General features: G+C 31.3%; 1 protein-coding gene across 1 annotated transcript; it reads left to right on the forward strand.

Moving 5' to 3' along the window:
- The first annotated feature begins 7,954 nt into the window (after nt 1-7,954).
- On the forward strand, nt 7,955-10,523 carry LOC133824731 (cytochrome P450 CYP94D108-like). Its single transcript, XM_062257703.1, has 2 exons — nt 7,955-8,757; nt 9,380-10,523. The coding sequence occupies exons 1-2, from the start codon at nt 7,970-7,972 to the stop codon at nt 10,251-10,253; spliced, it is 1,662 nt and encodes a 553-aa protein (XP_062113687.1). The 5' UTR covers nt 7,955-7,969; the 3' UTR covers nt 10,254-10,523.
- The last annotated feature ends 2,245 nt before the right edge of the window (nt 10,524-12,768 follow it).

Genomic DNA, 12,768 nt, shown 5'->3' on the forward strand with positions numbered 1-12,768 from the left:
TAAAAGTTGTAAAAAATTACAATATTTTTCTCTGCGGTTTTTTTAAGAAAACAACAGAGAAAAGTCTTTCTTTCTCTGCGGTTTTCTTAAGAAAACCGCGGAGAAAAGTAATGCAACTTTTCTCTGCGTTTTTTTTAAGAAAACCGCAGAGAAAAAGTTTCCACTTCCCACTTTTCCTACTTTACGTTGCGTTTTAAAAAAAGAACTGCAGTAACATAGTTCCTAAGTGTCCTTCAATTCTTTTCTCTGCGCTTTTTATGTTAGATTGGAAAAAAAGCGCAGAGAAACCCTATATTTGTAGTAGTGTCAAATAATTGTATTAAATTTTATGTATGTTCTGGGACTGACTTATATGTTTTTATGCAAATTTTAAATTTTGGGATAGACTAGATTACAATCGTTATGCTGCCAATTTTTTTGTAGATTTAGAAAAACTAAACATTACAAAATAGTTTTAAAGTTAGTGTGATTTAATTAATAAATTTTAAAGAAATTAATAAAAAATTATAAAGTATAAATTAAAATAATAATTTTACAAGTATAAAACTTTATTAATATTTTTTTATAAATTAAGTAGAAATTAAAATAATATTCTTTAATGGTAAATTAATAAATTTATAATTAAATATTTATTTATTTCATTAATTTTATAATATATTCATAAAATTTGATGATATATGAAGAGAAAATAGGTAATTAAGTTAACTTTACTCTAAAAATTAAGTTAAAATTAAAATAATAATTTTAAAATAATAAAACTTTATTGTTATTTTAAAAAAAATAAGAAGTGAAAATTATAATAAGAATTTGATCATTATTAAAGAACATAATAATAATTATTATGAAATATTTGTTTATATAATAATAATTATTAAAACTTTATTGTCATACTCTATAGATGAGTCGTTTGCGATAAGTACAATAAACTGAGTATACTAATGAATTATTTGCTTTAGCAAACGGGTCCAATCAGAATGCATACTCCTACACGACTTGCATTGTTAACAGTGTGAAGTTTTTGGTCCACAGTCGTGACGAAAGACGTACCACTAAAAATAGTGGAGTTTTAGTGCCAGGAATCGATGGTTTCACTTTATATGGCCAGCTTGAGGAGATTGTAGACTTATGTTATTCTCATGGTTACTCGGTAGTATTGTTTCAATGCAAATGGTTCAACATCGATGCAAGCAAGGGTCGAAATGTGACTGAGAATAACATAACTAGTATCATGATTAATTTTGAATGGTACAAGAACGAATAGTTTATTCTCACCACTCAAGCAAAACAAGTTTTCTACTTGGAAGATCCTTCAAGAAACAAAAATTGGAAGGCAGTAGAAGAAGTCAATGATCGAAAGATCTAGGATCATCCAAGTATTGATGATGATAACGAGGTTGATGTAGTGCATGATAGCACTTCATCAAATTTTGTACTCACTGTGGATTTAGGAGAGTTGGAGATTATGCATTTGGATCGACCTGGTCACACCAACATAATTGGGAAAATGTCTCGATCTGTTCTGGATGTGGACGATGATTTCATCAATGACGATGATGATGAAGAAATTAGTGAAGATGATTTAGAAAGTACAAATGATGATGTAGGAATCAACATTGATGAGGAATAATATTTTCTTATGCATATTCATATTTGTATGTTTAATGTGTATGTTTTAATTTCAAGACTTTTCAATCAATATATGACTTTTCTCAACAATGTTTTTGTTTTTCAATAGTTTCAAATGTATTACCGAAATTATTTAAGTTATGTAATTAACCTCCAATTATAACTGATTTTAAGTTAATAACTATTTAAACTGCAAAAATATGTCTGCTACTGTTACTCGTTCTAATGGTGGTGATGGAGTGAGTCCTCCTCCTCCAGATCCCACGCAATAAATGATAAATTGTTATTATTTTATTCAATTTAATTGTATTGTTTAATAAACAAATGCAACAACTCCCGCAAAAAGAAGAGGTCGGTCTCGATCCAAAAATTTGCAGTAGCTCGTCAACGACAATAAATGTCCGTTGGCTCTACAATTTGATATGAATGAGGGAACCTACAAAGCAGTTGGTGATTTTGGGACATTGTTCATGAGACTTATTGGTAACCTTATTGGTCACCATGTCCCGTTATATTATGACTCGTGGCAGAGTGTTCCGGATAAGCACAAGATTTGATTGGTGCAAACGATTGAGGTAAATTTATCTACTTATTCACATGTATTATTTTTGTATAATTTAAAAAATCTCACCATTTTTTTGAAGGAATGTTTCATTCTTCCCCGAGCTCTTCTTAAGTGGCGACTGATAGAGACTGAGATTGAGCAAGAGTTTCAGGATCACTACAAGGATAGAAAAGGTCGCAAGAAAAGAAACTTCGATGAATATGGAGGGTATGATGATATCAAGATAGCCAGAAAGAACCCGCTAGAGGACATGGACAATGAGAGTTGGCAGAAGTTGGTTGACATTTTCACCACTCCACAGTTCATGGCATTCTCAAAGGAAAATGCTACCAATAGAGCAAAACAGAAGTATCCAAGTCTCCATGGATCGACTTCTTATGCTTCTGCTCGATTTAAGAAGGTAAATAAAAATATATATAAATAATTTGAAATATTTTAAGTTATCTTAATAATGATTTCAATATTTAATGAGATTTTGTTAAATTTTGTTTTCTAAAGATGAATCTTCAGACTAAGGAACTGCATATCATTATCGATAAATTCCATGACATGCACAATCATCCGACACGTGGATGGGTGAACACGAATGCTAAGGATGCATATGTAAGTAACTTTCTAAGTTTTGTATATATGTATATTATTCAATTATATTATGTATTAATTGTCTTGTTTCTAAACTGCAGGATGCCTTGTAGCAGAGAGTCCAGACACAATCTCAATCTCAATCTGAATCTGAAGCAGGAAGTGCCACTGTCAATGAGACATAAGTTGTCTCAAAGGTACTTGTTCAATGTCGTGGCCACAATCGAGGTATTGGACGCAAGTTGAAGGGCATTAGTACATTTGCCTCAAGCACCACATATCTTCTTCACAATCAGAGGCATCATCGTTTCCGTCCACCACAGTTGACCCTCCAACGATACCACCTGAGGCTTTCTAGTCCATGATTCAACACTTCAGTCAAGCCTTTTTGACCCAGAACAACAACTTCCAACAAATGCAACAAATTTTGCAAGCAACAAATCCCAACATCCAAGCTCCACAATTTCAGCCTGTCAACTCGGGCATGAATATGATACAGTCCATGATGGCAAGCTTTCAACCACAACAACCACAACAGCCGTAACCACCACAACCACCACCGTAACCACCACAACAGCCCGACGATAATGGCTTTGGAATTGATTTTGATGACATTTAGTTTTATTATATTACTATTTTAAACTTATTAATATTTTGTGTTGTTTTTTTATTATTTTGGAGACAATACTACTTATGTTTTGTTATCTTACATTTTGGAGACAATGAATATTGTTAAATTTGTTTTATTATTTAATTAATAAATTGGTTTCATTATTTAATTAAATAAGTTGGTTTTATTATTTATTTAATTAATATTTAATATTTTATTAAATAAATTTTACTCAATATAATTAATTATTTTTTAAATAAAAATTGTATACCTACAGTGACGACATGTTGTTTCCATAGGGTGCACGCTGAACACGAAAAATCTGAGTTTTTGTGATACTACGACGATGACATGGCGTCGTTGTAGGCATATAAATCCACACACTCTTCAGCCATGACATATCGTTGCTATAGATGGGGCAGTCGATGGACCTACAGCGACCACATGTCGTTGCTGTAGGAGTTTTTGAAATTCAAATTTTCAAAATTTGCAACCACCAACAGTGACGACATGTCATCGCCCAATCTAACAGAAAAAAGGATTCCATACTGCGACCAACATGTCGTCACTGTAGTAAAACACTACTAGGACGACTGTGTTTTGTCATCGTTGTGGATTGCTACACAGACGGACCTACATCGATGTTGTTTTGACGATGACATGTCGTTGTGTATACCTATAGTGACGACTTCTTGATCTACAACGACGACAAAATTCGTCGCTGTAGAGTCTTTTTCTTGTAGTGCCGATAGATTGCCAATAAAATAGTAAGTTTTCTACGATTTTATAATTAACATATTGATTTTATTTATATAAACTAATTTGATCAAACAATATCTTGAGTAGGAGGAGGTCAAAGAATAATTGAGCCGTGGTGAAATTACAGCTCAGAGTCGAGATGACATCTTGACTCAAGCATTAGGGATACCGTAACACCCAGGTCATGTTCGAGCTGGTGGGTATGATACTTTATAATATTTGATTTCTTTTAAGAATTATTTAATTGAAAACGATATTAATTTATTAATTGAAAATGTTTTTGAATATGTAATATGCATGATTTATTCTACAGATGCATGTGGGAAAGCAATCACCCAAATTCGCGGCAGCTATACAAATTTTTTGATACTGAATATCTTTCTATTAGCAATGATGAAAATAAAAATAATACGGTGGACCTTATAGCCAAATGAATGATGACTATGGATAGATGAAGCCAAATATATTTCATTCATTGGATTGTTGAGTAAGAACGAACTACTTAAATATTATCACTACCATGTTTGGATTTCAATCCTATAATAATTATAATTTATTATTATTTTAGTCGACATTGGATGTTGGTGCTCGTGATGATGCAAGGGATGACCATAATTTTGGACCCTTTGAAAAATCATAAATCTCTACCAATAATGAATGATGTTATGGAAAAGTAAGTAATTCAATTTTAATGTATGCATTGTTAATTTTTAAAAGTTGAGAGTATAATATGTAGTTATTTAATTTTAATTTTTGTAGAGCATACACACAATGTTTGGAAAATGAATACATTGACACATTTACAAAATTATTGAGACGTTCTTGTCTAAAACAACTCGAAAGTCATGAATGCGATTATTATATACTAAGATACATTTATGATATTGTAAATGCACTGAATCCGACAAAAGTTATCAAGAAGAAAATATGTTATAATTTATACTCTTTTTTGCTTAAGAAAAACTAGATATAGTATTTAATCATCTAATCTATATTAACTTTTCAATTTTGTAGTGGTTTGATAAAATTGAATACAATGTCAAAGACAATATACTCCTACTACAAAGCGATTGGTTAGCAAGTTTAATGTCATTTATTTATGAAGTATAGTTTTTCATATGTGTAACTTGCTAACTTTACTTATATGTTAAATGATATTTGTATGTCTTATTATGTATATACAAACTACTTGTATGATATATGAATGTATATAATAATATGTTATCTTTTAATTAGATAATAATTCATCAAATTAGGTATTTTATATTATTATATAAAATTTAGGTATATAATAATAATTAATAAAATTAGGTAATATAATCGGAATTGAAAATATATAGAAGCACGTCCTAAACTTTTTAAAACATAAACAAATTTCTCTACAGTTTAGTTAACAAAACTGCGGAGAAAGTTGTCTTTCTCCGCGGAGAAAGATATATCTTTCTCCGTGGGTTTGTTAACTAAACCGCAAAGAAAAAAGACTCATTTTCTCCACAGTTTTTTTTATTATTTTTCTCTGCGGTCGAAATACTGCGGTTCTCGGTACTCCCAAAAACTGTAGTGTATTAAGGAAAAAAATCACAGAGAAAAACCTGTTTTGTAGTAGTGGGTTCAAACATGTTACCTTCCACACGCATTAAAAAATTAGTCACGCGTGCAATAACCTGTTTTGGACCTAGTTTTCACCACTATAAATTATTTGTATTTTTCTTAAAATTTACAAAATGTTTTAAATAACTATAATTTACACGATCTTAAAAAAGAAATTTGCCAAAAATACTTCCCGAACCAAAAATACCAGGAAATACACCGGTATAGCCCTTTTTGAAAGATGCACCAGAGAATTTCTCTAAATTTTATTATCATTGAGAAAATATATATTTAAATTTAAATATAGGGTAATTGATGAAAATTAATAGTCCTTTTTGAATGCTAGGATGTAAAATGAAATTATTATTATTATTATTATTATTGAGCAAAATCACTTCTGGACAAAGTGTTGAGTTGAGTGTGTCTACGCCATTATTTTGCAAATGATTGAAAAAAAACAATCTTTTGTGCAAAGTGAGTGACTCTAAGGCGAACTCTAAACATCAAAGTTATTTTTGTGTTGAATTAACACAAAAATAATAAAATTTCAGCGGTATATTTTTTTTTTCATTCCACTGCAATATTAAAAGTTACACCAAAAAAAGATATTTATTATTATATTATTTTCTAAACTTATAACACAAAGAATATAGATTATAACCTAAAATTAGAAAAGAAAAAAAAAAGTTTGCGGTTGTTACAGTGTCCCAATTGCAATATACACCGTACATTATTGTTGGGACACTCTTATTACCAAAATGATGTTGCATATGTCGTTCGGTGGGGTGCAATAAAGTTTGTAAATGGCTATCCACTTTGTCATCTACTCCTTCAAAATTACCTTTTAAAAAAATATAGGGTTGGAATAAAAAGAGTGGCAGCAACCAAAAAAGTTAAAAAAATCATTAATTGCACTTCACAACCTTATCAACTATAATAATGGTGGAGGATTCTATGGCAGGGTTCAAAGGTGACAAGAATCATGAGGCTCCATCTAAAAACCAATTGGTAATTAGTGGAGTTACACATATTCTTATTAATGGTTCAATATTCTTACACTTATTCCATGTGGGACACAATATATAGTCTAATATCCCCCTCAAGATGGTGGCGATTTTTCGCTTACCAATCTTGAATCACCTGATCACAAGTGGCCCTTTTTTTTTCAGCTCGCTTATTATTTTGGATCTCAAATGTCTTTTTGCACTATGCGGATCTTAGATCTCAAGTGTCTTTTTGCACTATGCAGATCTCTTGCGGCTTGACTCACTCTTTTTGGATCGGTGTGGATCGAATGCCCGCTAGGGAATTGACTATTGATACCATGACAAGAATCATGAGGCTCCATCTAAAAACCAATTGGTAATTAGTGGAGTTACACATGTTCTTATTAATGGTTCAATATTCTTACACTTATTCCATGTGGGATACAATAGTCTAATAAAAGGAGGCTGACTGAATTTTATTTTATTTTGTCTTCGATCCGTAAGTAGTTTTCGGTATGACTTTTTTTTTATGACTATGTATATTGTAGTTATTTAGAGATTCCTACAAATTTTAAATTTTTTTTGAATAATTTACCGTATAAAATACTAGATTCAAACATATTGTTTTTCACGCGCATAAAAAATTAGTTACAAGTACAACAACTTATTTTTAAACTAATTTTCGATATCATAAATTATTTAGAATTTTTAAAAATACTTTAAGTACAATATTCATAATTATAAATAAAAATCCACGAGACAAAGTAGAAATTTTCAATAATAATAAGGGAATTTACTCATTTGGTACCTTATGTTTTTGCAAAGTATCATTTTGGTACCCTCTATTTTCAATAATACTCATATGATACCTGTAGTTTAAAATTATACATATTTGATATCCTAGACTCAGATTTGATAGATAAAATTTTGTCAATTTGATCAAACTGTCATCAGTTATATGTAATTAAGTAATTAAAATTAAATTTGGAACTTACATAATTGACAGCAGTTTGATTAAATTGATAAAATTTTATTAATTTAATTTGAGTTTAGGGTATCAAATAAGTACGATTTTAAAAGACAGAGTACCATATAAGCATTATTGAAAACAAAGAGTACCAAAATTATACTTTGCTAAAACAAATGTAACAAATGGTTAACTACCCTAATAATAATAATAATAATTAAATCCCTCTATTATTAGGCTTCTTGTACGTAAGTAAGCATCAAAGCCTGATTTCCCCTCTATAAATGGAGACCAAATCATGTAGTAATACACACACCAAAACCAACACACTCATCATCATCATCATCATCATCATCATCATGAGTTCTTCATCAGTTCTCTCTTTCTCATCTCTGTTTCCAGCAATGGAGTTTTCCATCTCTCTCCAACTACTCTTGCTTTCTCTCTCTATAGTGTCTATCTTCTTCTACTACAAGCCCACCTCCAAAAAAACCAACAAAAGCAGCACCAAAGTCCACACTCTTTTCGGAGTCCTACCGGAGCTCTTGAAAAACAGCCACAGATTTTTGGAATGGGCCTCCGAAAAGCTCATCAGCTCACCCACCAACACAGCCGTCCTCCGCCTCCCCGGAGGACTCCAGGGCGTCATGACGGCGAACCCTTCCTGCGTTGAGCACATACTGAAGGACAACTTCGAAAACTACCCCAAAGGAGACGTCTTCAACACCTACTTCTTGGACTTCTTCGGCGGAGGACTGTTCACCTCCGACGGCGAGGTCTGGAAGGTCAACCGGAAGGTGGCGAACCACGCGCTGAACACCAAGTCTTACAGAAGCTTCATGATGAACAATGTGGCCGGCGAGCTCGAAACTAAGTTGGTTCCCATTTTGGAAAATGCTTCGAAAACGGGTGAAGTTTTTGACTTGGAACATGTTTTGGAGCGGTTTGGGTTCGATAATGTGTTCAAGGTGGCTTTTGGGTTCGAGCTTGGTTGTCTCGAGGGTGATGGAAGTGTCATTGGCTATGAGTTCTTGAGAGCTTATGAAGATGCCACCAAAATTAGCACCCTCAGGTATTGATTAAATTATACTAAAAGAAATTTGGAGAATTATTTACTAGCAAATATACTATTTTTCTAATTTATATTTATATATATAAAATAATATATATTTTAAAAAATATAGGAGGCTTTCGTGTAAAAAAATATAATATTTAAAAAAATTTGGAAGCTTTATTATTATACTTAGGCTAATTGGTGAAAATTATATCTTTTTTTAAAGTTATTTTTGTACCCTAATATAATTGTGATAATTTTTTACAAAATGATTTCTATCTAAAATTTTGACTAGTTATTTGAAAATTTTCGATCATTATCGTGAATGTTAGATATCATTTTGCAAAAAATTATTAAAACTAGATCAAAGTGCAAAATAATTCCAAAAAAATAGATCATTTTGCTGAAAAATTATTATTATTATATTCTTAAGTGAAATTTTGGATGGCCTAATTCAATTTTGAGACCTACACAATTTGGTAGTTTAATAATAAATATGAAATAATGGAAATTTTTAAAAATTATGAGAGAAATTCTAATTCTAAATAGTAAAATTATAATTTATTTATAAAATACATTTACTATCAAATGAAATATTTTATATATATATATTTTTAAATATCTTTATTATCATGTGCAGGTCCATGTACCCGGCGTTTTGGTGGAAGACAAAGAGGTTTCTCAACGTCGGTTCAGAAAAACGCCTCAAAGAAGCAACGAAAACACTCCAAGGATTCGTCGACAACATCGTACAGACGAGAATCAAGGGCACCAAAACCAGACCAGAAGGAGGAGTACCCGATTTGCTGGACCGATTAATGGCCATGCACGACAACGATGGAAACTACTACTCCGCCGAGTTTCACCGCAACATGACAATCGGAGTCATCCTCGCGGCGCAAGACACCACAGTCTCAGCCCTAACTTGGTTCTTCTGGCTCGTAGCGACCAGGCCAGAAATCCAGAACGCCATCGTCAAAGAACTCGAGTCGATTCGGGGTCGAAGAGAGCCCCAAAACAAGCACGACTTTTCGTACAGTTACGAAGAGATCCGAGACATGAACTATTTGCAGGCTGCGATATCGGAATCCATGAGGCTCTACCCGCCGGCGCCGACCACGTCGAGGAGCTGTGCCGACGACGACGTTTTCCCAGATGGGACTTTTGTGAAGAAGGGTTCGGTGGTGATTTACAATGCTTACGCCATGGGGAGAATGGAGAGCCTTTGGGGTGAGACTTGGGCTGAGTTTAGACCCGAGCGGTGGCTAGGGCAAGATGGCGTGTTCAAGCCTGATAATCCGTACAAGTATCCGATATTCAACGCTGGCCCTAGAATGTGCGTTGGAATAGATATTGGTTATATTCAGATGAAATATATTGCTGCTACTGTGATTGAGAGGTTTGAGATTAATCTTCAGGACAAGGAGAGGGTTCCTCAGATCTTGTTTTGGTTTACTCTTGGAATGAAAGGTGGTTTGCCTGTGACTATTGAGGCTAGGAAAAGCTCGATCTAAGCTTGGTGGATCGGAGTGACCAAATAATAACCTAAAATTTGGTAGTAGTGTTTTTAATTATTATATATAATTATTGTGCTTTATATATATATATATATATGTATGTTTAGTTATAACTCAACATATATGTATGTGGGTTTATATGTTTTCTCTGGGATGATATCTGATTGTTGTATCATTTGATTGTAATAATCAAATTGTTGTATGAATCATATGGATGTAGAATAAATAAATTTCATTAGGAAATAAAGAATGTATGATTACCTATGATTTTTGTTATTTGACACCTTAAGGTGTCCAACACCATATGAGGTGACACCTCAAAATTGGTTAGCGATATTTCATACCCGATATTGAATTACACCAACAGTCATATGTCACCTCTTTGTGATATTGGGTACCACTAGTACTCCTTAGCAATTCTCTTATCTTTTAATGTGAGTATGGTTTATTTATTATATTCTTATTGTTATATTTTCTTCCTAAAATTCCTAAATTTTCTTACACAGAGTATCACTTTTGCTTCTACTGTAAGGACGTTTTCTATATTCAATACTTAAAGAAATAATAACTCAATTTTTTTTGCATGATGGGGTACATTATAGTTATAATTAACAGGTATCTCGCCAATTTTTTAGAAATTCTAAATAGTTTACGGTATCGAAATCTGAGTTCAAATAACAATTAGTTGCACCCGTGTCTGATTTTTTTTATACACGTGGAAAACAAATCATTTGAAATCTTATTTTTGCACGGTAAATCATTCAGAATTTTTCGAAAATTAGCGGGATGCTTACTATAACTATCATGTACGTTGTCATACAAACAAAATTGTGTTATAATTTCTCCATATACAAAAAATAGAAAATATCTCCATGGCGGAAGCAAAAGTAATAACTCTACCTAATAAACTCCATATATATTTAAACTTTAGGTTAATGTATATCAACCTCTCTTTATCTTAAACAAATTGACAAATTAGTGTTAAGTGGAGTAATATTTTACTTTATAAAAATATTACTCATTTTTCATGAGAGATTTTGTAATTCTAATAGAAAGAGATTCTTTTGTTAACTATATATCTAAGAATCAATTTTTATTAGTAGTGAGATTAAATTATTATTTCTTCAGAGTGCCTTAGTAAAATTTTAAATGCCTCTTAATTTTCTTCAATGCTACCTATAATATTAGTATGTTGTGTAAATCGATGGTACAAGTTTTTTTTTCTTTCTCAAACAAAGTTGTTTTTCCAAGCTTTAATTAAAAAATTAATGCTAAATAGATGGAAAAATAAATTAATGTATTTTCTTTTAATCTTTTCTCCAAACATCTCTCTCTTTGCTTGTCTAAGTATGATAGTGATGTTACACTAAATTTTTTATATGAATGTACCGTGCCAGCTCTAAACTAATAAAAACAAACAAAATAAAATAAAAACTTATTTAAGAGACACATGAGTCACCACTTTCATAAAAACTTTTGTTTTTTTAATGATAGCTGATGTCATAGTGCTCTATATGTATTTTTCGAGATATAATGATAGTGTTTTATGAATTTAACAAAAATTATTGTCTGTCCCTACTTATCTGTACCTACTTGTCTCTGTACTTTATGTCACACTCAGTCATGGTCAAATTTCTCACTTTGCCATTTTAGAAAACAATAACTTACATACTTGGTTTGTCTTTATTTTGTAGAATTTTGCAAACTAAAAAAAAAAAAAAATTACATACTCGGTTTCTATTTTCCATATTTTACTTTCATAGATAATATGAAAATATGACAAATCCAGAAATAAAGAGAGAATGAAAAAATTTATGCTTCATAATAAATAATATTGTAATAAAAATAACAATAGAAAATTAAAGAGACATATGTTAATAATATTAAAAGGGTCATATGTACCTAACAAATATTGGTAAAAAACATTAATTAAACTAGCTTAAGTGTAAATGGATCCATGAGTTATAGTTCAGACAGTTATTATTATATTTGTAATATTCATGAATCATTAATTAAATGCAATAATTGGAAGTATGATATATAATATAGAGTTGTAAATACGAGCCGGACTTTTGAGGACGGCACGAGCACGACACAGCACGAAAAAATATGGGCTTGGGCCAGGTACGGCACGACACGGGCTTAGCACGACATTGCACGACAAGCCCGAAGGCACAACACGAAAGCAAGAACTAACTAGCCCGAAAGCACGACACGATAAAAAACCCGATATTTTGACATTAATAATCATAATAAATTTTTATTTGTCAATAATTAATAAATTAAAATGATAATAATATATGTCTTATTTTTCTCAATGTTTATATTTTTATAATTATATTAATTTATTTTAAGATTTGTTAGTTAAATTTTTAGCATTTATTAGTAGGTATTAAAATTCTAATAATTATCTGTGATATAATTTTGTGTAAAATATTGTTAAAAAGTATATAAAAATATCTAAAATTATAATTTAAACAAAAAAATGTATTTAGTTTGGTGGTAAGTCCAT

The sequence above is a fragment of the Humulus lupulus genome, chromosome 3, assembly GCF_963169125.1.
Source record: "Humulus lupulus chromosome 3, drHumLupu1.1, whole genome shotgun sequence".
In the NCBI taxonomy this organism is placed as follows: Eukaryota; Viridiplantae; Streptophyta; class Magnoliopsida; order Rosales; family Cannabaceae; genus Humulus; species Humulus lupulus.

Coding starts and splice junctions, on each gene's coding strand:
- LOC133824731 (XM_062257703.1), top strand. CDS start 7,970: ATGGAGACCAAATCATGTAGTAATACACACACCAAAACCAACACACTC. Junction 8,758..9,379: donor ACCAAAATTAGCACCCTCAG/GTATTGATTAAA, acceptor TATCATGTGCAG/GTCCATGTACCCGGCGTTTT.